Genomic DNA, 26531 nt, shown 5'->3' on the forward strand with positions numbered 1-26531 from the left:
ATCACTTCAGTATGATGTCTGAAAGTGTTTTTTTTTTTTGTAAACAGACGGGTCCAAAGTTGTTTTCACCATTACATGATTCCTCATCTTCACGTTTGGTGACATTTTTTGACAAATTACAGACGGGAACTAAAGGGATTTTCACCTTGATATCCAGCTGGATCATAGCTAACACAGACATTGGTTGTCATCATGTGATGATTCCCAGACAGGAGTTCAAGGGGTTAAATGCTTAACATGTGCACTAACACAACACAAGTAGTACTTAGTTAAGTATTAGCAGATAACAAGCCAGCATTCATATTTAATGGCATTACTTTGTTATATAGTATTCTTGGGTCACTAACCTGTCTACATCTTCAAATTTATCAAGATGGGAAATACCAGAGAGCTGTCTAATGGTATCAGAGACAAGATTGTTTTCCTTCACAAAGGTGGAATGGGCTACATGACCATCAGCAAGCAGCTTGGTGAGAAAGTGACAACTGTTGATGCAATTACTTGCAAATGGAAGAAAGACAATATAACTGTCAATCACCCTCGGTCAGGGACCCCAAGGAAGATCTCATCTGGAGTAGTATCAGTGATCTTAAGAATGGTGAGGGCTAACCCCAGAGCTACATAGGAGGAGCTTGTTAATTATCTCAAAGCAGTAGGGACCACAGTCACCATGAAAACCATCAGTTACACATTATGCCGTTAGTTTGAAATCCTGCAGTGCTCGCAAAGTACCCCTGTTCATGAGGGCCCATGTTCCTGCAAAGAGCAGTGGATGAATATTCCTGCTGAGCTGTGTGCAAACCTGGTGACCAACTACAAGAGACTCTGACAGCTGTGCTTGCCGACAATAGTTACTCTGCCAAGTACTAAAGCCTGTGTTACAAGGGATCAAATACTTATTTCCCTAGATAAATGACAAATTGGTTTGTAAGTGTTACCTAATTATTTTTTCTTGTTTGTTTTGTTAATAATCTATCTTTTGCTGTTTAAATAAACACACAGACTTCTCATTTCTTTATTAATGGGTCAACTTAAGAATTCAGCAGGGGGTCAAATAATTATTTCCCTCACTGTACATCATTTTTTTTTATTCTGTGGAAAATGTAAGAACAATGTGCAACCCAGATGAAATGATGAATTAACACAACCACAAATGGGACAAGCAAATACAGAAAATGGATGCTTTTTCGATAATGTTTTAACATCAGCCGGTAATATCAGCCAAGTCTAACATACCCGACCGATGCTGATATCGTGATTTGTAATGACTATCGGACAATGACTATGGTATCAAAAGAGAATCCATTCATTGTCCTATTCAGGATTGTAGGGGGTCTGGAGCCTATTCCAGAGGCTATGGGTGCTAGTCAGGGAACAACCCAGTATGGGACGCTGGCCCATCGCAGGGCACCCTCACGCACTATTCACACACACACACACACACACACACACACACACACACACACACCTGTGGGCAGTTTGGTAACTCCAAGCCTCAGCATGTTTTTGGACTATGGGGGGAAACCGGAGTACTCAGAGGAAACCCCACAACGACATGGGGGGAAACCAGAGTACTCAGAGGAAACCCCACAACGACATGGGGGGAAACCGGAGTACTCAGAGGAAACCCCACGACGACATGGGGGGAAACCGGAGCACTTAGAGGAAACCCCACAGCGACATGGGGGGAAACCGGAGTACTCAGAGGAAACCCCACAACGACATGGGGGGAAACCGGAGTACTCAGAGGAAACCCCACAACGACATGGGGGGAAACCGGAGTACTCAGAGGAAACCCCACAACGACATGGGGGGAAACCGGAGTACTCAGAGGAAACCCCACGACGACATGGGGGGAAACCGGAGCACTTAGAGGAAACCCCACAGCGACATGGGGGGAAACCGGAGTACTCAGAGGAAACCCCACAACGACATGGGGGGAAACCGGAGTACTCAGAGGAAACCCCACAACGACATGGGGGGAAACCGGAGTACTCAGAGGAAACCCCACAACGACATGGGGGGAAACCGGAGTACTCAGAGGAAACCCCACAACGACATGGGGGGAAACCGGAGTACTCAGAGGAAACCCCACGACGACATGGGGGGAAACCGGAGTACTCAGAGGAAACCCCACGACGACATGGGGGGAACGTGCAAACTCCACACACATAGAGCCATGAAGAAGAAGCGTTTACATAAAAATTGTACCAAGCTGACAGATAGTTCAGGACTTTGCAAAAATTGTGGTGGTCGTGATAAGGATCGGCAACTATTACACTGCAAAAAAGACCAATTTTACAGCAACTGTAAATGTAATGTTTTTAAGATGTTTTTATTTATGAATTAATCTTCAGTTGTTTTTATATCTCCTACACACAGACACCTGCTGTACTTTGAAGGGGGGAATAAAATTTATACTATTGCATAAACACCTTTTTAAAAACAATTTTTTGATCTTCCATTTAATGTAATTGGAGTGCAATAATGTGCAAACTTGTTTATATGTATATCAACATATAGAAAAGCACAAATGCCTTAATATTGATAACTATTTGTATTGAATTGTGTGGGAGTGTATTGGGTGGGACTGAGCTTTTTTTAAAGTGTATATTTTCAAGTTTTTGGTGAAGTATAAACAAGTTATGTGGAGCCATGTGCACACGCAGTTTTATAAATATGTACTTGTTTTCTTAAGTGCAGTTTCATTAGACACCCAGGGTTTAAAGCAGAGTTCAGCCTTTAGAATCACTTATTTAAAGGCTTCAGGTGAGCTGTGATGTATAACTGTCACGCCCGGGATGGGTCGATGGGCGATCGGGTGGTTCGGAGAGCGAGCGAAAGCAGGCAAAACAGCCAAGATACAGGGTAAACGGGGATTTAATGGGGAAAAACTCAGGACATGGAACATTCGACACCGACTAACATCAATGACAGACAAGGGGTAGAGGCAAGACTTAGACTTAAATACACCAAACGAAGCAAAATAACAAGACACAGCTGGGTACAATCAGGGAACCACACGTGGATAATCAGGGGCGTGGCACACACGAGGATCGTACAAGCCGGGCATCACAATAACGCTTTGGCTTGAATAAATATGTTGATATAACTCAATTTGTTCTACACACCATGAAACAGGGCAGCAGCTGTAGCAGCCGAAGTGCAGACAGGGGCAGCAGCCCAAATGGCCTTTGACTGACTGTATAGATGTGACTGATTCAGTCAGACAACGGTTTTCATGTTTTCATTCATTTGTAAATGTGTGGTGTAAAACTGATTACAGTAACCTGAAAAGGCTTCATTTATTTCAAATTGGAAGAAGGTAGGGGCGGTATTGTGGTGCAGTGGTTAGCACTGTTGCCTCACACCTCTGGGACCCGGGTTCGAGTCTCCGCCTGGGTCACATGTGTGTGGAGTTTGCATGTTCTCCCCATGTCGTCGTGGGGTTTCCTCCGGGTACTCCGGTTTCCCCCCAGAGTCCAAAAACATGCTGAGGCTAATTGGAGTGGCTAAATGTGCATGTGTGAGTGAATAGTCTGTGAGTGTGCCCTGCGATGGGCTGGCCCCCCATCCTGGGTTGTTCCCTGCTTCGTGCCCATTGCTTCCGGGATAGGCTCCGGACCCCCCACGACCCAGTAGGATAAGCAGTTTGGAAAATGGATGGATGGATGGTTGGATGGAAGAAGGTAAGTGATCTACTAGAGGTTGTAAAGCTCTTCAGAGAAAGTGTTGTGAAAAATTCTGGTGAGGAGCTTCACTTCAAAATGGACCTCAGTGAGGCCAGGGCAGAGACAGGTTTGTCCATAACACTTTACAATACTGGTCAACAAATAAGCATATATTAATAAATGAATGCCAAAGTAACCATGAGTTAATGCATTTATTAACAATGTACACATCAGTAAATCTTGAAGCATGCCCCTAAACACCCAATGAAGTCATACAAGATTAAGCATTACTTAATGTCTTTCTTACCTACTAACACATTTCTGACAAAAAAAATAATAATAATACTTAATTAGTAATTAATACAATATTGTCTATTGCTCTGTTGTTTTACCTAAAGATGGTGGTGGTGGCCTAGTGGTAGGATACTCGCCGCTGGGCTAACAGGTGATGGTGGGTTTGAAACCTATGTCCAGCACTACCACCATTGGGTCCCTGAGCAAGACCCTTAACCCCAAGTGGCTCCAGCCAGACTGTCCCCTGTAGTTAGGAAATAGGAATCATTTGGGATAAAAGCATCTGTTAAATGCTGCATATGTAAACCGAATGAATGTAAACCTAAAGACGGTGCCCTAAGTTGGTGATTTCCAGGGAGATTTTCTGCAGACATGTTCTCCCCGTGTCGTCGTGGGGGGTCCTCCGGGTACTCCAGTTTCCCCCCACAGTCCAAAGACATGCTGAGGCTAACTGGAGTTACTAAATTGCCCGTAGGAGTGCAAGTGTGAGTGACTGGTGTGTGAGTGTGCCCTGCGATGGGCTGGCCCCCCATCCTGGGTTGTTCCCTGCCTCGTGCCCATTGCTTCCGGGATAGGCTCCGGACCCCCGTGACCCAGAAGGATAAGCAGTTTGGAAAATGGATGGATTTTCTGCAGATATCATACCTTAAGCCTTTGTGAGGGTGCAGAGCAGCTTTGATGTGTTAGTACAGGAAGATACTTGGTACTCAGCCCTTAACGGTTCCACATCAGCTACATGGAAAGGCACAAAAACAAAGGTCTTGGAGCAGTTCTGTACAGAAACGTCTGCTTTAAGTCAAACTATAGTCAACTGCCACCAACACAAAAAACAGGCAATTTTGGCTTCTCATTCACATACCCATGATCTAGATTGCTACATTCTCTGTTACACATATTTTACTTTTAATTACATACTTACTTCATCAATTAGTTAATAATGATGTGCCCCATCAAGTAAAGTCATGAAATTATCATTAATTAACAAACTATCAATTATTATTGGTACGGGTCATTAAGTAACTGGAAATAGGCAAACTTTTATTAAGCATACTTAGTTCACTCAAGGATAAATTCATAATAAAATGTCTTACCAAGAAATGAAATGACGCAAACATACATGCATGTCATTAACCAACATGTAGAGATCACATTCCCTTACCACTGTACATCGTACATTTTACACGGCAATAAAAACTTTCACAAAGATTTTTTTTCTTAATTGGAGGGTAGAAATTACATTAATGTTTTGCTGAAAACAAACAACAAGCAAAATGAATGAAATTGTCCATACTACACTCTAGAAATTACCTTAAGTTTTCTGCTGCAAAGAACCAGCAAAATAAAGACAGGGATCAAACAAAGAACATCAAGTGTCTTGAAAAAGCAATTTTTTTTCTTAAAATAGACTCAAAATGAGAAGAGACTCTCTTTGGCTAAAGTCAGGGCGGCCCGTGGCATAGGCAATATAGGCAAATGCTAAGGGCGACATCCATCCAGGGGGGGCGCCACAAACGAAAGAGAAAAAGTGTAACATTCCACTATTCTTAAAACTAGTTGGTATTAATGTCTTAATATGAAAAGAACAAGTCCACATGAATTTACCTGCTTAGCAAAGCCTATTACATAGTAGTAGTAATAATAATAATAATAATAATAATAATAATAATGATGATGGGGCGGCATGGTGGTGCAGTGGTTAGCACTGTGGCCTCACACCTCTGGGACCCGGGTTCGAGTCTCCGCAGTCACATGTGTGTGGAGTTTGCATGTTCTCCCCATGTCGTCGTGGGGTTTCCTCCGGGTACTCCGGTTTCCCCCCACAGTCCAAAAACATGCTGAGGCTAATTGGACTTGCTAAATTGCCCGGAGGAATGCATGTGTGTGTGAATGGTGTGTGAGTGTGCCCTGCGATGGGCTGGCCCCCCATCCTGGGTTGTTCCCTGCCTCGTGCCCATTGCTTCTGGGATAGGCTCCAGACCCCCGTGACCCAGTAGGATAAGCGGTTTGGAAAATGGATGGATGGATGGATGATGATGATGACGATGATGATGATGACGATGATGACGATGATGATACGTAACTTTCCTATGAGGCCACCGCGGCGCCCCCTCCACTTGTAACTCCCCTCAATAACGAACACAAGTTGATCTCTGATCACGGGCATTTATTCACATATCTGTTTGGTCGAGCATGCCGTGAGAACTAGATAAAAAAAGCACATAAATCATAAAATTAATCAGCAAAAACACAGGCATTCTCCTAAAAATAACCAAAGACAAACAAGAATACAGCTCGCTCACGCCATTAACTCGCAAATTGGACATAAAATCTCATACCTCATTGGCCGTGATAATTCAAGAGGAGTTAAAGAAATAAAACTTATGACTGCAGCTTATACAATAACTCTAATCTCCATGAATATTGACACTTATAAATTAAAACACGTTCTCAGCCTCATAACAAGTCCCGCGCTTACCTGATCGAAACGAAAATGTCACCAGCAAAACTGACCAGACCACAACTCAAACGCCAGATTAGTTCCTCTATAGAAATACTAGAAAGCTCCTTACAAACGTATGCCTTTAATTATAATTATGTTAATTACTAAATTCTTCATTTAAATCAAATAATGCTGTGGATTCAGTTATGTTTAAATCATTCTTATATTTAAATTAATTAAATAAATGTTAGGTTGAAGAAACAGTTGTTAATCATTTCTGTATGATCAGCAATGAGTGTAAATATATATGTATACGTTATTTCTTATCTTCTAGCCACATACTCTTAGCTATTGTACTCTAAGTAAGTGGTTAACAGCTGCCTACTTAGATAAGAATCTCACTTCCCTCTCTTGCGCCCCCCATTGACTATAAATAAAGAAGCCAAGGGGAACCACCCTTTGTAACACATTCTGCTGTAGTTTGCATTGCAGAGAGTGTGGGTACCCTTGCAAGTAAAACTGTAACCTGTGTGTGTCTCATAAATGTGGAGTTGGGGTGGAAACGCCGGGCGCTTTCCCCAACATAGAATTTGGTCCTTCGAGCCGGATCCGAGGAACCCCGAAGACGTCTCCAGTACGCCGAGAGAAGCGACACCGAAGTCTGTCGACAGCCACTCGAAGTCGGGTGCAAGAAAGACCTGTGATGTGAATTCGTCATCAGGCCGGTGGTTAGAACTGCGCTCGACGTCTGGTGATGTCTGAAGGACCTCGGTGACGGATCAGAGAGCACACTATACAGGTGAGAGATATGGCACCTAAGTGAGTAGGTGGCCAAGTGAGAGATACGGCACCTAAATAAGTAGGTGGCCAAGACATGCATGTGGTTGAGGTTAGCCGAAATTAACCGGGAGAGAAAGTAAGCGTTATTGGAAATATATATATTGATGTATGTGGATGTGTTTTTATAGGTTTTAGATTAACCTACACGATCCACCCTAAAAGCAACAACATACTGGTGACTGAAGGATTAAGGACGGGTTTCATCCCTGAAAACTAACACCGCTGCTCTAATAGTGAGCAGTAGAAGGCCGTGTTGGTGTCCTCCTGAGGTCTCATGCCAGAGACTTGCTTTTAGGATTTTTTATTTTTTGTAGTGTATCCATTAAAAGGTAACAATGGGGAAGAATCAAAGTAAACAAATGGAACTAGAGGGAGATGAGAAGTTTATGGAAGGATATAAGCCAGGATCAGGACAAATAAGTAGTCAGAGATGGAGGAAAAAACATGGGTTTGAAGGAAAACTCCACACTCCAGATATATTAAAATTACAGGGAAACTTAAAACTGGAGATGTTACAGACTACCAATAAGAAAGAAAGTAAAGACAGAAAAAAGAATATGTTTTTTCTGATGCATGGTTAGAACAGAGTAAATTAAGAGATAATAAAAGACAGCAAAAAAAGGGAAATAAGGAGAAAAAATTACAGGCGACTTTAATCACACTAGATGAGGAGACGGCAACAAAATCTTCCGCCGCTCCAGTTCCTTTACTGCCCCCACAAATTCCAATGATTGCGCCTGCACCAGTTCCAGCTGTAAATAGACGACAAATAGGAGGAGGGGAATCATCTCGAATGATGACCCGAGGGTCTAACCCTTCTCTGTATCCGTTAAAGGATCTGGAGACAAGTAAAGTTATGCTGGCCCTGTTCCCTGGGCTAGGAATCGGAAAACTCATGCTACGCGTAGAAACTCTAAATTATAGACTAGGTCTATTTATGAATGATTCGATACTGATTAACCAAAAACAAAATGAACAATTAGACATAACCAGACAGATGGTAATCCAGAATCGTATGGCATTAGACCTACTGACAGCTGCACAAGGAGGAGTATGTGTCCTCCTGAACCAAACGTGCTGCACTTACAAACCTGACAATGTGCACTCACCCAATATGACATCTGCCTTAGACCGCCTCCGAAACTTACAAAAAGTGATGGCCATGGACAGTCGACCGCAGTCCTCCTCATCCTGGTTAGACTGGTTTATTACAGGAACATGGTGGTCAATACTGATGAAAACATGCCTACCTCTTCTTTTGTTTTTCATTTTATTTTTCTGTTGTTTTATTACTGTTATACCATGTTTGAAAATGTTTATTAATCAAGCTCTTAATGCTGCTTTTCGGACACGCAGTACAATGTTTCTCTCCCTTACCCAAACTATAGAGACAGAGCCTGTTTCCAGCGATGGCGATGAAGAAGACATATAATTCATAATGATGGCCGAGCCGAAAGCACCCGTGCAGGGCTCGGACCTGAAGAAACGGAATTAAATGTTTTCCAGGATAATGACAATGTGGTCTAAATGAAGGTTGTACCTAAAGTGCTTTTGCAACTTGTACAATGTTGATGCTTCTGATCATACTGTCATGATAAACAGGAGGGACTGTTAGGTTGAAGAAACAGTTGTTAATCATTTCTGTATGATCAGCAATGAGTGTAAATATATATGTATACGTTATTTCTTATCTTCTAGCCACATACTCTTAGCTATTGTACTCTAAGTAAGTGGTTAACAGCTGCCTACTTAGATAAGAATCTCACTTCCCTCTCTTGCGCCCCCCATTGACTATAAATAAAGAAGCCAAGGGGAACCACCCTTTGTAACACATTCTGCTGTAGTTTGCATTGCAGAGAGTGTGGGTACCCTTGTAAGTAAAACTGTAACCTGTGTGTGTCTCATAAATGTGGAGTTGGGGTGGAAACGCCGGGCGCTTTCCCCAACAGATAGTCTTAGTACCCAGCCTCATAAGTGAAACCTGAGGAACTTTTGACTTGCAAAGCGATTTGTCCATCACATTCAAATGATTTTGATGGTGATGCCGCCAATCACTGTGTATTAACATATCTCAGCAATTCTTTGGTCGTTTGAGGCCAAACTTGGTATTTTTACTTGGGGCCACACCTTTGGGGAGTGCATCAAATTCTGTGTCATTTAACCACTGGGGTGGGACACGTTTCATTGACCTACAATATTTTTTCTAATACATTTTGATGTATTGGCCTTTCAAAAGTAGTTGCTATGACTGGGGATTGTCAGGATTTGTCAGTGTTTTTTGTAGCCTTTTGATCACCTTCATATCTATTCATAGACATCGTTTTTAAATGTGCAACAACATGGATTATTTGTGACTGTGAAAGTCATGACAGCCAGCTGATCGGCAAATTTATTTGCAAAGCCTTCACTACATAATGTTCATACCTCAATTCTTTTCATCTTTCCCAGCTAATGGCCTCCAGATTCTACCAGTAGTACAGAAGTACAGAGTAGCACTTGGTCACACTTTAAAGTGCAGTTCAGTCTTTAAAAAATCAACTAGCTAAAGTGCGATTTTGATGATGTTACCACATGTTATATAAGGGGAAAAAAATGCAAACAAGTGACACTATAAATGTATAAATGCAAAATGTTATGTGCTCAGAGCCAGGCTTGTTTAAAAAACTGATTTTAAACATGAATTTCCCAAGTTACCCAAAATGAATTAATAACAAATGTATGAAAAGCACTTCAACTGTACATGGAAAGCAGAACACCACAAACATGCAATTCACACACTGTTATCAGAGCTTCATTTTCTCTGAAGTAGAGTTTATGATATTTGGAGACAATTAACAGCTACACAACAAAGACAAATGACCCATACGAGTATAACAGCATAGAAATGGTATTCCTAAGTAAAGTCCAACTTCACAATTAAGTTGCATCTGTACTGATAAAACGGACAAACTATATTACTTCAATGATGCATTGTTCAGCTTTATTTGCTCTTCTTGACAAAAAAGAATGTCCTTTATTTTACTGTGGGAGAAATAAACACAGTAGTATGATACATATATTTAAAAAAAAAAATGACACAAACAAAAACATCAGTCCAGTTCCTGAAAATCTGATTTAGAAAAATACACCCCACAATTATGATTAAATTTTTTTATATACAGTATATAATGCTATATATCAGGGTTCCCCAATTCCAGTCCTGGAGAACCAGTTTGCAAGGACCTGTCAAATACACCTACTAAACCTGGCAATTGGCTGGTGAGCTGAATAAGGTGTTTGAGTATTAAAATCTGGGTGCAGACTAGGCCTGCAGGACTGGAACTGGGGAATCGTGGGGAATTGAAAGTTACCATCACCAAAAATAACTTTTATTTTAAAGTTTCATAATGAAATTAATTTGCTCATCAGGATGTTCTGTTTGGCAAAGTATTCCAGTACTTGGGTTTTAAATTATCCATCGGAAATCTTTGTCACCAGATGCACAGTAATCATCCCGCTAAAGCAGAACTACACTGTCATCGTATTAAAGGGGTGAGTCTGCACACAGAATCGGTTGCTCCAGCATCCACAGTGTCATTCTCCCAAGTTACTATACAGCAATTAACAATCACTGACAGCCGCTAGTAATTAAATGCCTAATAACCATCATGTAGTGATTGAAAGTGATTCAGTCTCAGCCATGGCAAATGTAATCTTATGCATAGCTTTAAATGTGCAACAACATGGATTATTTGTGACTGTGAAAGTCATGACAGCCAGCTGATCAGCAGATTTATTTGCAAAGCCTTCACTACATAATGTTCATACCTTAATTCTTTTCATCTTTCCCAGCTAACGGCCTCCAGATTCTACCAGTAGTACAGAAGTACAGAGTAGCACTTGGTCACACTTTAAAGTGCAGTTCAGTCTTTAAAAAATCAACTAGCTAAAGTGTGATTTTGATGATGTTACCACGTTATATAGTAGTTAAGAAATTGAAGTCATTTTGTATAGAAGCGTCTGTTAAATGCTGCACATGTAAACCGAATGAATGTAAACCTAAATTAAATAATAAGACAGTGCCCTAACTTAAAAACTAATAGACGGAGGAGTGTAATTGCCGTTAGGATCAGTTATGCTGCTTTAAATTTATTTAATTAATTTAAATATAAGAATGATATAAACATAACTGAATCCGTAGCATTATTTGATTTAAATGAAGAATTTAGTAATTAACATGATTATAATTAAAGGCATACGTTTGTAAGGAGCTTTCTAGTATTTCTATAGAGGAACTAATCTGGCGTTTGAGTTGCGGTCTGGTCAGTTTTGCTGGTGACATTTTCGTTTCGCTCAGGTAAACGCGGGACGTGTTATGCGGCAGAGAAAGTGTTTTAATTTATAAGTGTCAATATTCATGGAGATTGGAGTTATTGTATAAGCTGCAGTCATAAGTTTTCTTTCTTTAACTCCTCTTGAATTATCACGGCCAATGAGGTATGAGATTTTATGTCCAATTTGCAAGTTAATGGCGTGAGCGAGCTGTATTCTTGTTTGTCTTTGGTTATTTTTAGGAGGATGCCTGTGTTTTTGCTGATTAATTTTATGATTTATGTGCTTTTTTTATCTAGTTTTCATGGCATGCCTGACCGGATGGATATGCGAATAAATGCCCGTGATCGGAGATCAACTTGTGTTCGTGATTGAGGGCAGTTACAAGTGGGGGGGGGGGGGGGGCTCATTGGAAAGTTACGCATCATCATCATCCATCCATCCATCCATTTTCCAAACCGCTTATCCTACTGGGTCACGGGCGTCTGGAGCCTATCCCGGAAGCAATGGGCACGAAGCAGGGAACAACCCAGGATGGGGGGCCAGCCCATCGCAGGGCACACTCACACACCATTCACTCACACATGCACACCTATGGGCAATTTACCAACTCCAATTAGCCTCAGCATGTTTTTGGGCTGTGGGGGGAAACCGGAGTACCTGGAGGAAACCCCACGACGATATGGGGAGAACATGCAAACTCCACACACATGTGACACAGGCGGAGACTCGAACCCGGGTCCCAGAGGTGTGAGGCAACAGTGCTAACCACTGCAGGACCATGCCGCCTGTTGTATGAGTAATATAATGTAAAAATTAAATTCTATTTTATGTCCTTCATAAAGTACAAAAGGCAAGCATATCACACAGGTAAAACACCCACATTAAAAAAATGTTTTTATGAAAGTCTGTAACAGTAGAGTGAAGGAACTGACCAGTGGCTGAGCTACTGATATATGGTATGATGATGACCATTGAATGTTTCTCAACTTCTTAACCGTAAAAAAACACACCACTTCCAGAGATGATATATATATATATAATTTATTTAAAATGTAGTGTTTCCTGGGGGCTGGGGAGGACACCTGCAGGAGAGAGACAGATATTGATCATGTAAACATCCTTCAGCAGTGCAGTAGTCATACTTCACATTTTTTATTGGGATTGTTGGGGGGGGGGGGGGGCACATGCAGCCATGGTACCTAAGCTCTGCTCAAGTGAGATCTGTGTTACAGGGAAAGGTCCATAGACCTTGTTTATATGCTGCTGTTCCACAGACTTCCAGTAGGGGCTCCATGTGAGGAAAGAGCGAGGGCTATGCTCTCTCTCAAGTACACACAGAGTCACAGAGTAGGTCAAAGAAGCGAAAACAAAGTACCATACCTGAGTTGTTGTCACTGAACACGAAGTCCCAGTTTGCTCCAAACTACACGTGAGAAAGGCCCTCCTCTAAACTGGCCTCTCTCATGCGGGACGGGGGCCGTAAGGTGGCGTGGAGCTCAGGAGCAGCGTGCAGCAGTATGAGCAGCCATGCCTGTGCCAGCAGCACCACTGCCTGTACCCGGTTGTCCCATGTTGGGGACAGGCCAAGCGCCGCGTTGCCATACAGGCAGAAGGTGATCCAGGCCACCCACAGCAGGACTGAGGCCAGGCAGGTTATGAGCAGCCACGTGGTCCTGCACCTCCACCGTGGCTGCTGCCTCCACAGACTGCAGGCCGCCCCCACCAGTGCTGCCAGGAGCAGGACCAGCACATACGTGGTGGCCAGCGCAAAGTCCAGCGGCTGGTATTCACAGGCTGGCTGGCACGTGGACATCGTGGCTAGAAGGATCCACTCCGGATCCAACACGGCCAAGGCCACCGCCAGCCCCATCAGTTGACCTGTGCTGGGGCTATGAGCACCTTGTCCCAACCGGCGCAGTCGCAGACCCTGGAACACTAGGCAGGTGTTGCAGACAGCAAGCAACACCCCCCTCAGGACACGCCGGGCGAAGCAGAGGCTCTCTTGGTGCTCAGCGATGTATCCCAGGCTGAGGCCACAGAGCCCAAATATGGCAGCGAGCAGCAGGAGTAGCGGCGCCACCCCGCTGCGCTCCTCAGCCTCTGTGATCTTCCGCAGGCGACACAGTACCACCAGGAGCAGGATCAGCGAGGCGAGGGCCGCCGCCGCTGCCGCCACCACCACCACCAAGCCCCACACCGCATCCAGCTCACACAAGGCCGTGTAGGGCCTTGTCAGGATGGAGCCGGATCCGCAAGGCGAAGCTTCGTCCCATGAAGAGCTGCCCCCCACCAGGGACAGGACGAGGAAGGTGAAGAGATTGATAGAGGGAGCCATCACTGGCAGGGAGAGAGAAAGGAATCATTTAATGGGTTGAAGAAGTATTAGTCCATTAAACGCAATGTAGCCTGCTGCTGTGCAGGCGACACGCTGAGCATGCTGACAACTGAGCAATGGACTTCTGCAGTGTGAGACTACATGCACTTTCTTAAAAAGCAGTAATCAATGCCATGTCAACCAGCTGAACAACTTCACAAGCAAATTGGCACATTATATAGGTCACCATCATTGTAAAAATTAATTATTATTTAAATTCAGGGGTCTCAAAGAAATTACTGTATCTGGCCGGCCGATATCAGAGAAAAATTAAAACCTTGTAATGTCATTCCAGCGCAATTGACATCCGCCAGTCTGCACGTTTTGCGGTCGGGAGTTTAGCATCTCCCAGCGTTTTTTTTAGTTTAAGACCTTTGATCTAAGTGAAGTATACATTTTGAAGGGGAGGCCTTACCTTAACTGTCAATGTCTTTCAGCTTCACTTGCTCCTACAACACGTACGATGCACTCACAAATCGTTTGTGTTTGCTTCTCCCTTATCAAACAGATTATTTATAAGCCGTGCATCATGACGTAGTACTGCATTTTTACGTAATGGAACGCCTAACGTTCTAAATAGGGTGGGGGCATTAAGTGTAATCCTTTTTGTGTTTACTTTTGAAAAATTGAGATATAACCTTTAAAAAGCACGGATATAATGCAAGAAACTTTTAAAAAAATAAATACAAATAAAAACGAGCAAATGCATTCAATCTCATTTCTTGTAGCTAGTGCTGGAAACTTTGGTGGACACCAATAACGATATATTTTTGTCCAGTAATATTACCAATACCTAATGTTTGTCCAAACCCATGCAGCGCTCTAAGAAACTCCAGCTTCTGCGATTCCCCCTGCAGACCGCTACGGCTGATACAAAGACAAATGCGCAAAAGATGCTAGTAAGATACAGAGATTGGTCATTGGTTAATATTATATAAATACGCAATTAATAATATGACAAGTGGCAGTATTGCTACACGATTAAATAAACGACAAAAACAATAATAATGACTGATAAGTCATAACGCGTTTTTTTCTTTGATGGTGATAATATATACATGCAGTACACCGATACCGAAATAAGAGAATTAATGCTATTAGCAGAAAATTATTACTGGAGACATAATTGTTAGGACACCCTCGGCAGGGAAACGCGGACCCAGGAATGCGGAACAGAGCGATCTTTATTAGATCGAGCAGGTAACAGGCTTTCAATGGGCCAGGCAAGAAGAATGGTCGGGGACAGAAGGTAGATTCGGTAGCCGGGGAGATCCAGTCCAACAGGCAGGCACAGGACACGGAGACGAAGGGAAGGGGAGACGAGAGATCCTGGGGCTGGCAGGGAAGGCAGGACGGGAGGTTCAGGGACGAGGGCTGCTCTGGGAAGGATAATAAGATTCTATTTGTACTGCCTGCCAATTTTTATATTAGATGAAACTAAAAATTGAGAAATATCTATATACACAAGTAGTTTTTCCTGAAAAGAAGGATAATATCAAGACTGTCAGCATTTACAAATCGAATTATGACACATCTGAGTAGCCCAGACTGTCCGGAAAACAAAGCCATACAGCATATGTGGCTGACTAATGTACATACAGTGTAATAAGCTTATAATCAAATGGATTGAAAAACGCTCAATAATGGACAGGATTCAAAGGGTAAATAAGGTGCATCATGTGGAAGAGAAGTTAGGTGGCGTTGGGGTGCATTGTGAGTTTCATCTGGTAGCTAGAAGGGAACAAACAGGGCTTTGGGGGGTGGACTTCTCCTGGGGCTACATCGCTCTACCTTAAAAAAAAAACTATTTAAAAAAAAAATCTTTTCTCCTTACACTATAATGGCAGGTTTAGGACTAATACAGTACAGTCATAACCAGTGTCAAGGATTCTATGCATCGCTACACAGAGACAAGTCCAGATATTGAGCCCAAGGCTAAAATTGTGGTTTACTTACAAGTGCACTTTGCTGGGCAGTGGGGGTGTTTGTCCTTCTCTGCTCACATTTTGCCCTCTTATCCTGTCTTCTCCTCCGCAGCCCTTCCTCCTTCTCTCTGTTGCTCCTATATTCCCTCCCCTCCAGTCATCTATGTTCTCCTTCCTCTGTGGTCTCTCCTCTTCTCCCATTCTTCAGTTATACTGTCTTCTCCGCTCTCCCTGTATCCCTCCTGTCTTCTGGTCCTGTCGTCTTTTCTCCAGTCATCCCCTGCTTCTCAGTCATCTCTGCATCTTTTCTCTCATTTGTTTGCTTATTCTTTGATTGTTTGTGTTATTCGTTAACCCACCACCCCATGCTGGATGAGTCTTGATGTTTTTTGTTCTTTTTAAAGTTAGGCTTCTTCCGTTTTTGTGCCATATCTTCTGCCCTTTTCTGGTTGTGGCAGTGCATGACACGGGTGGAAAATAGGGTTTTTTACAACACACACATCAAAACCAAAAGGATCAGGATGGATCCAAAATAAACAGCAAATGACCTGGAATGAACTAAATGGTGGAATAAACACAACTAGAGAACTATATACATACATACAACATACAGCTATAATGAAGCATCAAAGAACAGAAGCAGAACAGGCACTTAAATTCACAGCTAACAAGACACAATGCAGGACAGTGAGAATCATAACTAATAACAAGGACTGAGGGCAACCCAGGAACAGGCGTTACAGTTAAACAGCACTGGTGAAATCAAAGTGGCCTTTCAGCCACATGGTCAGCTCTGCATGGCCCTCTGCTGTTTGCATTAGAAGCTGCTTGAAATTCCCACTCTCCTTACCAACACCTCGAAAAGCCAGGCCTTGCCGTGCCAAGTACTTAACTTCAGAAGATTTTTCCTCACTTGCTGCTGCTCTTTCCAGCTCATCTGAAGGTTGAGTATTAACAGGATTGATCTTCTGAATCCATGTCATCAGTGCTAATCTGTGGCACTGCCTGTCTTTATGTGCACTGAATTTATCCAGTGCCTGTTCCAGTTTCACATGCCAGTCTTCACAAGAGCTGAATCTGTCTCTCATGCCAGTTTAGACATTTGTGTTACAAATAATTTTGCACAGTAGAAACAAATAGAATCTTATAAATGCTGAGATTAGAGTTTCTACGATGCAGGAATGCAGGGGTTTCATTGGGGACCTTTCTATGGCTTAGTACTGTGAAGGAGTACATGGTTAGTGCCAGGCGCAAAGGAATATCTTTGATTTTGCATCCATTTGGTAACTTGTTGAAGTTGTCTGATAGTCAGTAATGCATGTGTCACGTGGGTATTATGGGCATGTGGGTTTTGTTTATATCCTTGTGCCTTTGGTACGTCAGCCGGGATCGCAGGACTAATTAATTGCCTTGACAATTGCGGCGTTGGAACAATGGTTGGGATTGGTTGGGAAAGTGAAGGGGGAGGATCGCATTACAGAAAAGGCACCCTGGAGGTTAGGACAGCAGAGATCCGGAGGAGACACCGGAAAAAGGCGCACCAGGGAGTGGACAGCAGAGACCCGGAGGAGAGACCGGAAAAAGGCGCACCAGGGAGTGGACAGCAGAGACCCGGAGGAGAGACCGGGAGAAGACGCACCGGAGAGTGGACAGGGGAGCCGATACTGGAGAGCGGACAGGGGAGCCGATACTGGAGAGCGGAGCACCCCGAGTGGCGATCGCGTCTCGAGACGCTCTGTCGGGGAAGGAGTCGCTGGGATGCCGGAGCGGGGGAGAGTAACTGGGCATCCCCCCCGCAGCGAGTTAAGTGAAAACTCTGCTCGCTTGGACAGAGCCAAATATCGGGCCGGCGTCGGATCTGCGGTCTGTTTTAGGCTGATGTAGTGGCGGGTGTTCGAAACCAGGTTATCAATCCTCCCTGTAGTGGATACCGTGATATGGTGTCGTTTGTAGTGGGTGTGTACGGGTGTTTCGATTTGTGTGTGTGTGATTATTGCGGTGCCCTGTGGGGGTGATAAGTGTGCGGTAGTGTGCCTTTGTCGCGATACTCTCGGTATCCCTATACGGCGATTGTGGGTCGTGCTGTGGTAGAATCTGTTTGCTCGCCTTGTGTTTGTGTCACCCTTATAGGCTGGGGCGGACGGAACCGGGCTTGTGGGGATCATCTTTTGCACGGACATCGCCTGGCCCCGCTGATCCGATAGTGGGCCCTGAACGGACTAAATTTTTATGACGTTTTTGTATGCCATCGGCTAGCTTTGGCGTTTTAAAGTGTGTTTTTACTCTTGTTGTAAAATAAATTGGTAAAATACCAACCCTTGGGTGTTTGGGTGTCTGTGGAGCAACTCATACCAGCACAACCAGTTGGAACCAAATTGGAGGGTCCTGGTGCCCTATGGGAACATCAGGTGGCGTAGTCGGCAGGATATTACTGGTTCGTGCTGGGTGAGTGGAGTCCATATACCCCACACCTATGATGGAGGCCTCTGGCCAACCGCGTTCAGGAGCTGCTCAGGGCCCTTACTCGGGGATTAATGTAGTAGCGATGTCGCCTTTTTTTATTGGGTCGCCTTGGGTGCCTAGATTTGGGGGTAGTGAGTCAGCTGTCTCATATGGGGAATGGAAGAATAGAATTAAGGCAATGTTGAGGAATGAGTCCTGGGATCTGCAGCAGCAAAGTGATTTTATAGTGGGGGCTTTAGAAGGTGGTGCCAGGAGAGAGGTAGTAGTTTTGGAGGAGCCTTTAAGGAATACCCCTGAAGGGATATTTGCCTACCTGGATGAGCTCTATGGTGATCGTGTGCCTGTGGCCCATTTGAGGGGTATGTTTTTTGATTGTAGGCAGAAAGCTGGTGAGGCGGGGAGGGCCTTTGCCTTGCGGCTGCGGGAATTACATCAGCGCTTACAGCAGCGGGACCCGGTTATGATGGGGAATGCAGATCAAGTGCTGAGGGACCAGTTTGTGACAGGGTTGCAGGATGCAGATTTAAGGCAGAATTTGAACCGCTTGATCCGCCGGAGGGAACTTAAGACGTTTGATCAGGTGCGAACCGAGGTTCTCTGGGCAGAGGAGGATCGTCAGGCCATGGTTTGGCAGCCACCGGCTTGTGCACAGGTTTCAGCTAACAGGGCTCTGGATGGGAGAGAAGATGATTGGAAGGCAAAGTTGCAGGAGGAGCTGCTACAGGAAGTTCGTGGGCAGTTTGAAGAACTGCAGAACAAAGTGATGTCGGAGCTGCGGGACCTAAGGGCTGGAGCGGACTCTAGGATGCAGGGGATTGAGCCAATGCCCCAAGGGATGTTACCAGGACGGCCAAGTGGTGCCCAGGATCGTATTGGGCATGCTCAACCCACACAGGTGCTGGCCCCTCGAACAGCAGCCCAGAACCCCAGGACCCAGCTACCACGTCATCGATTTCAATGGGATGAGCAGGGACGTCCCATTTGTGGCCGTTGTAAACAGGCAGGGCATATTGCACGGAATTGTGGTGCCACCTCCCCAGCTTTAAACTAGATCGTCCAGACACCAGGGCCCAGGTGTCTGGAGTGGAGTTGCAGGGCCTCAGTCAGTCTTCAGAGGTTTTAGTTGGGACTTGCCCTTTGGTGACGGTTGGTTTTAATGGGATGGAGGTAGAATGTTTATTGGATACAGGGTCAGAGGTGAGTTTATTGCCTGAGAATGTCTTTGACAAACTTCCAGGGAGAGATGAGAGGGTTGTGGGGGAGGCTACATGGTTGACTTTACGGGCCGCGAATGGGCTAGAGATCCCTTATGTGGGCTATGCCCTTGTAGATGTGAAGGTGGGTGGATTATTGCTGCCCAAGAAGGGAGTGGTAGTAGTAAAGGATTTAAAATCATGCCAGCAGCCCATTTTGGGGATGAACATCATTGGGGCATGCTGGAAGGAACTGTTGGCGAAATCCCTCTCTCAGTCTGATTTCCTTTCAGGACAAGTGGACTTCCAAAGTCACCACGGGTGGGCCAAGGCTTTGGCACATTGTAAGAGGGTGGTAGCGGAGGCGGAGGACATCCAGCCAGGGCATGTATGGATAGGACAGCGCAAGGGTGTGATCGTGCCCGGCCAGAGCGAGATGGTTCTAGCAGCCCGAGTGTTTGGACCTAGGGTGCAAACTGGGGTGTATGGGCTGGTGGAGCCATTGGAGGGAGGGGGATCAGTGGATGTTGCCCGGAGTGTAGTTAAGATCGAAGGCGGTAGGGTCCTCCTCCAGGTAAGGAACCTGCACCCGGCTCCAGTACAGCTCCACAGGCATCAGAAGTTGGCGCGAGTGACCCAGCTGAGGCCTGCAGATATTGTTGACCCGGTGGTCACCCTGCGAGAGGTAGAGGGAGGTGTGATTGAGGTAGGTGTAAGGGCAGCGAATGTGGAGCCGGCGGGGATGATGCCTTTGTTGCAGGAATTGATTGATCGGTGTGAGGGATTGATGGAGGAAGAACGGGAACAAGTACAAGGGCTGGTGACTACGTGGGCAGGTGTGTTCTCCTCAGGAGACCACGACCTGGGTAGTACAGATGCGGTACGGCACACGATTCCCACAGGTAATGGCGCCCCTGTTCGGGAAAGATATCGTCCAGTTCCACCTACCCTGTATCAGGAAATGAACCAGCTGTTGCAGGGCATGTTATCCACAGGTGTGATTCGAGAGAGCAGCAGCCCGTGGGCAGCACCCGTAGTCCTGGTCCGTAAGAAGGATGGTGCACTGCGCTTCTGTGTCGATTATAGGAAGCTAAATGCAATCACTCACAAGGATGCTTATCCCCTGCCCCGAATCGAGGAGGCCCTCACCAACCTTAAGCAGGCAAAGTACTTCTCAACCTTGGATTTGGCCAGCGGCTATTGGCAAGTAGCAATGGACCAAGGGGACCGGGAGAAGACTGCGTTTGCCACCCCTATGGGTCTGTTCGAATTTGAGAAGATGGCCTTTGGCTTGTGCAATGCCCCGGCAACCTTTCAGCGACTCATGCAGCGATGTTTGGGGGACCTGGGGACTGATAAAGTGTTGGTATACCTTGATGATGTGATAATATTTTCTGTCACATTCAAGGAACACCTGGGACTTTTAGAGAAGGTGTTGAGCCGGCTTGGTGGCTATGGGCTAAAGTTGAAGCCGCAGAAGTGTAAGCTGTTTCAGCACCAGGTCCAGCTCCTAGGCCATGTGGTGGACGAGGCTGGGGTCCATCCGGATCCAGAGAAGATCAGGGCCGTGACAGAGTGGCAACCCCCAAAGACAGTGCGGGAGGTGAGGTCTTTCCTGGGCTTTGCGGGGTACTATCGAAGGTTTATCAAGGGATTTGCAAAGATTGCTCGACCCCTGCACGCATTGTTAGTTGGAATGGCAAAAAAGGGGCAGGCACCCGTTGTGTGGACTGAGGAGTGCAGTCAGGCCTTTGTTAGTTTGAAGGAGAGGTTGACCCAAGCGCCTGTGCTGGCCTTCGCAGATTTTTCATTACCTTTCCGGCTGTACACCGATGCGAGCCTTGAAGGCCTAGGGGCGGTATTGGCCCAAGTCCAGGATGGACAAGAGCACGTTATAGCGTATGCTAGCCGTAGTTTGCACCCGGCCGAGAAGAAGGACTCAAATTATAGTTCGTTTAAACTGGAGCTCCTGGCCCTGAAATGGGCTGTGACGGAGAAGTTTAAGGACTATCTATGGGGGGCTCAGTTTACTGTGTACACTGACAATAATCCTTTGGCACACCTGAGAACGGCTCGATTAGGGGCGACGGAACAACGTTGGATGGCCCAGTTGGAGAATTACACCTTTGACCTCAAGTATCGGCCGGGGAAGGAGAATGTTAATGCAGATGTGTTGTCCCGGAGGCCGGATGCAGTGGAAGATGATGGAGCGACTCCATTGCCAAGAGTCCAAGTCCAGCAGAGAAGTATACAGGTGGAGGAGGAGCCAAGCTGGGGGTGGGACCCCGCACGATGGAAAAAGCTTCAAAGTCAAGACGTGGCTCTGAGGCAGTTGGCAGAGTATGTGTCCAGAGGACATCTTCCTGATGGGACTGAGAGGAAGCGGGCAGGTGAGGTGGTGCGTAAACTATTGAGACACTGGCCCCGCTTGTCATTGAGGGAAGGGGTATTGATGAGGAGAATCCAGGACTCCGCCACTCTGGAGGTTCATGGGCAGATACTGGTTCCCCTCTCTGGGAGGAAGGCAGTATGGGAGGAGGTCCATGTCCAGGTAGGCCATTTGGGAGGAGAGAAGACCCTTTCAGTCCTCCGTAGGCGATTCTTTTGGCTGAACATGGAAACGGACAATAGAGATTGGATTGCTGCGTGTGAGAGGTGTGTCGTCGGCAAGTCCCGGACTGAAGGCAAGGCCCCCCTGGTCCCCATTGTGACCTCTGCTCCCTTGGAGGTGGTGGGTATGGATTTTTTAACATTGGGTCGACCCTGTGATGATTACCAGAACCTGCTGGTTGTGACTGACCTGTTTTCCAGATTTGCGTGGGCGATTCCCACCAAGGACCAGACTGCACGCACTGTTGCACAAGCCCTTTGGCATACTGTCATACAGCCATTCAGTTGCCCACAGCGCTTCCATTCTGATCAGGGGGCCAATTTCGAGTCTGAATTGGTAGCAGAGTTGTGCAGGTATTATGGATGTAGGAAGAGTAGGACTAGTGCCTATCACCCTCAGGGTAATGGGACCTGCGAACGTTTTAACCAGACTCTTTTAAACCTGTTGGGTACGCTAAATGAAGAGCGACAGAGCAGGTGGGTGGAAGCTTTGCCAGAGTTGGTGAAGGCTTATAACACTACTGTCCATGCATCCACAGGTTTCACTCCTCATTATGTCATGTTTGGCACCCAGGCGCGGCTCCCGTTGGATTTAGTGTTAGGAACGTGGACCGGGCAGGAGCAGGTGTCTGTAGAGGGGTGGGTACAGCAGCATCACCAGCGGTTGGTCAGGGCCTATCAGAAAGTGATTGAGCATTCTGCCAGGGCCAGTGATCACCAGGTACAGCTTCATTCCAAGAAGGTGCAGGGGGAGCCCCTCTTACCTGGGGAAAGGGTGCTGATACGTACCTTTAGGAGGATGGGGCTGGGTAAACTTGCTAATCGGTGGGAAAGAACCCCTTGTGTGGTGGTAGGGCAGTTACCGTCTGGGATTCCAGTCTACCAGGTGAGGCCGGAAGGCAGAGATGGGCCTTTAAGGACAGTGCATAGGAACCGATTACGTACCTGTAAGTTTACTCCGAAGCCAGTGGTGGAGCCTCAGGTTGAGCCACCACGTTCTCAGTAGGGACCCAGGTGGATGGGGTGGCCCTGTTGGGGTGCCCCGTATTTGCCCAAAGGGCCAGCTCCTGGGCATAGACGGGAGTACTCCCAAGGACCAGGAAGTAGTGTTGGTGGGGGTGTGGAAACAGTACGCAGGTCACAGCGGGCTAATTTTGGAAAGAAACCAGTGCGGTATACCTGAAGGCATGCTATGGGGTATGATTGATGCATGGTGTGTTTTTTTGGGGAAGTTTTAATGTACCACTGGGAGCAGGCTCGAGGACGTGCCTATGAAAAAGTAGGGAGGAGTGTCACGTGGATATTATGGGCATGTGGGTTTTGTTTATATCCTTGTGCCTTTGGTACGTCAGCCGGGATCGCGGGACTAATTAATTGCCTTGACAATTGCGGCGCTGGAACAATGGTTGGGATTGGTTGGGAAAGTGAAGGGGGAGGATCGCATTACAGAAAAGGCACCCTGGAAGGTAGGACAGCAGAGACCCGGAGGAGACACCGGAAAAAGGCGCACCAGGGAGTGGACAGAAGAGACACCGGACGAGGCATCGGGAAAAGACGCACCGGAGAGTGGACAGGGGAGCCGATACTGGAGAGCGGACAGGGGAGCCGATACTGGAGAGCGGACAGGGGAGCCGATACTGGAGAGCGGACAGGGGAGCCGATACTGGAGAGCGGACAGGGGAGCCGATACTGGAGAGCGGAGCACCCCGAGTGGCGATCGCGTCTCGAGACGCTCTGTCGGGGAAGGAGTCGCTGGGATGCCGGAGCGGGGGAGAGTAACTGGGCATCCCCCCCGCAGCGAGTTAAGTGAAAACTCTGCTCGCTTGGACAGAGCCAAATATCGGGCCGGCGTCGGATCTGCGGTCTGTTTTAGGCTGATGTAGTGGCGGGTGTTCGAAACCAGGTTATCAATCCTCCCTGTAGTGGATACCGTGATATGGTGTCGTTTGTAGTGGGTGTGTACGGGTGTTTCGATTTGTGTGTGTGTGATTATTGCGGTGCCCTGTGGGGGTGATAAGTGTGCGGTAGTGTGCCTTTGTCGCGATACTCTCGGTATCCCTATACGGCGATTGTGGGTCGTGCTGTGGTAGAATCTGTTTGCTCGCCTTGTGTTTGTGTCACCCTTATAGGCTGGGGCAGACGGAACCGGGCTTGTGGGGATCATCTTTTGCACGGACATTGCCTGGCCCCGCTGATCTGATAGTGGGCCCTGAACGGACTAAATTTTTATGACGTTTTTGTATGCCATCGGCTAGCCTTGGCGTTTTAAAGTGTGTTTTTACTCTTTTTGTAAAATAAATTGGTAAAATACCAACCCTCGGGTGTTTGGGTGTCTGTGGAGCAACTCATACCAGCACAACCAGTTGGAACCAAATTGGAGGGTCCTGGTGCCCTATGGTAACAGTAGCTGCACAGGGGGGACCAGCTCCATATTGATGCCTCTGGATTTAGAATGGGACGTCAAAAAAGCTCCTGTAGGTGTAATGACCAGGTGTCCCAATACTTTTGTCCATGTAGTATATTCTGGTCTGTGTGTGAATAATAACTCGGCTCCTGTTTCAGGCTGAACAGCTGTAATCTCACAGAGAAATGCTGTGAGTCACTGGCTTCAGCTCTCAGATCAAACTCCTCACCCCTGAGAGAGCTGGACCTGAGTGACAATGACCTGCAGGATTCAGGAGTGAAGCTGCTCTCTGCTGGACTGGGGGATTTGCACTGTAAACTGGAGACTCTGAGGTCAGTATTATTGGGTATTCCACACTGTAAACTGTAATTACTGGAAGAAGTTGCATTTACTTAAAAGTAATACTTGTATTGGTGAGGTGATCTTATTTATCAGTGTTTTTGTCCGTCTCTCTGCAGGCTGTCAGGCTGTAGAGTCACAGAAGAAGGCTGTTCTGGCCTGGCTTCAGCTCTGAGGTCAAACCCCTCACACCTGAGAGAGCTGGACCTGAGCTACAATCACCCAGGAGACTCAGGAGTGAAGCTGCTCTCTGCTGTACTGGAGGATCCCAGCTGTAAACTGGAGAAGCTGAAGTGAGTACAGAGTGTGTGTCTGACACACTACAGATACTTATGCATGTATGTGAAGAAGAGGGACCAATAAATAAATGGATACAGCAGTAGTACTATGTCATTCTGCTTCTCCTGTAGTGTGGATTACGGTGGAGAGTGCAGGACCAGACCAGGCTTACAGAAATGTAAGTGTGTTTGCATGTTTTTATTAATAATACCATTAATACTATGTTATGGTTGTATTCACACAATTGCTGTGATGAGTGTGGCTCTTTGCACTATGTGTAGATGGATTTCCATGTTTGTGTTTAGGTGAGTTTCTGTGTGTCATTTAGAACAACATTCAAAAGATAAAAACAAACAAACACAAACAAACAAACAAAACAAACATCACCAAAAACAGTTAAAAAAACAAAAAAACAAACTACCACTCAATGTTTTCACAAGTTTCACAAAGTAGCGTATGCATTTTTGACATAAGACGCTGTCTGTTTGTAAGTACGAGCTGTCCATCAGTCGGGCATTCTTAACTCTGGGGCTGTCTGGACCTGAATTCCCGTTTCCTCAGGGGAAGCTGTGCTGTTTTTGTGTTGTACAGAAAAATAAAGTACAGACTAAAACACTGCTCTGCCTGATGGTATTAGTGGCTCTTCCTCCTGCCTACAGACTCCTGCCAGCTGATACTGGACCTCAGGACAGCACACAGACGCCTGTCTCTGTCAGAGGGGAACAGGAAGGCGACATGGGGGACAGAGGAGCCATATCCTGATCATCCAGAGAGATTTGACCGCTGTTACCAAGTTCTGTGCAGAGAGAGTCTGACTGGTCGGTGCTATTGGGAGGCTGAGTGGAGTGGAGCTGGAGCTGGGATAGGAGTGACTTATAAAGGGATCAGGAGGAAAGGACAGAGTACTGACTGTGCACTTGGAGCCAGTGACAAGTCATGGATTCTGATCTGTGATCCTCACAGTTACTCTGTCCTGCACAATAATAAACAGACTGTCATACCCATAGAGCCCTCAGGCTCCCGCAGAGTAGGAGTGTATCTGGACTGGGGGGCTGGTGCTCTGTCCTTCTACAGAGTCTCCTCTGATGGACTGACCCTCCTGCACAGATTCACCTCCTCATTCACTGAACCCCTCTGTCCAAGATTTGGGCTTTATATAAACTGCTCAGTATCACTGTGCATGCTGGGATAGCTCACTGTGTGCTGGAGAAATCATTTTTACTGTATCACGCATGTTGCTGGTTCTTCATGGTAACTCTGCTTTTCTATAAGCAAATTACAAGAAGCAGAAATAAAAATTTCCAAACTAAGTCACCTGAAATGTACTTGAAACCGACAGGCTAATTAGCCCACGGCAACCGTCTATCTTTAACTTAACTTAACTT

The 26531-nt window shown here is 46.0% G+C and overlaps 2 protein-coding genes and 1 long non-coding RNA gene across 3 annotated transcripts; 2 read left to right on the forward strand and 1 right to left on the reverse strand.

Annotated features, from left to right (window-relative positions):
- Window positions 1–12970: 12970 nt before the first annotated feature.
- Window positions 12971–13934, reverse strand: LOC125721553 (G-protein coupled receptor family C group 5 member B-like). Its single transcript, XM_048997524.1, has one exon. It carries the CDS (start codon window positions 13892–13894, stop codon window positions 12983–12985), a length of 912 nt encoding a protein of 303 aa, XP_048853481.1. The 5' UTR covers window positions 13895–13934; the 3' UTR covers window positions 12971–12982.
- Window positions 13935–18784: 4850 nt separating this feature from the next.
- Window positions 18785–24319, forward strand: LOC125721577 (uncharacterized). The gene is made up of 4 exons (XM_048997535.1): window positions 18785–19158; window positions 19362–22249; window positions 22664–22845; window positions 24254–24319. The coding sequence occupies exons 1-4, from the start codon at window positions 18785–18787 to the stop codon at window positions 24317–24319; spliced, it is 3510 nt and encodes a 1169-aa protein (XP_048853492.1).
- Window positions 24320–24690: 371 nt separating this feature from the next.
- LOC125721562 (uncharacterized) lies at window positions 24691–25996 on the forward strand. Its single transcript, XR_007385819.1, has 4 exons — window positions 24691–24860; window positions 24987–25160; window positions 25278–25324; window positions 25806–25996. It is a non-coding gene; the product is annotated as an uncharacterized LOC125721562 (long non-coding RNA).
- The last annotated feature ends 535 nt before the right edge of the window (window positions 25997–26531 follow it).

This window comes from Brienomyrus brachyistius, unplaced genomic scaffold (assembly GCF_023856365.1).
Source record: "Brienomyrus brachyistius isolate T26 unplaced genomic scaffold, BBRACH_0.4 scaffold34, whole genome shotgun sequence".
In the NCBI taxonomy this organism is placed as follows: domain Eukaryota; kingdom Metazoa; phylum Chordata; class Actinopteri; order Osteoglossiformes; family Mormyridae; genus Brienomyrus; species Brienomyrus brachyistius.

Coding starts and splice junctions, on each gene's coding strand:
- LOC125721577 (XM_048997535.1), top strand. CDS start 18,785: ATGGGGAATGCAGATCAAGTGCTGAGGGACCAGTTTGTGACAGGGTTG. Junction 19,159..19,361: donor GAGCCAATGCCCCAAGGGAT/GTTACCAGGACG, acceptor CCACCTCCCCAG/CTTTAAACTAGATCGTCCAG. Junction 22,250..22,663: donor TGCTCCCTTGGAGGTGGTGG/GTATGGATTTTT, acceptor ATGCATCCACAG/GTTTCACTCCTCATTATGTC.
- LOC125721553 (XM_048997524.1), bottom strand. CDS start 13,894: ATGGCTCCCTCTATCAATCTCTTCACCTTCCTCGTCCTGTCCCTGGTG.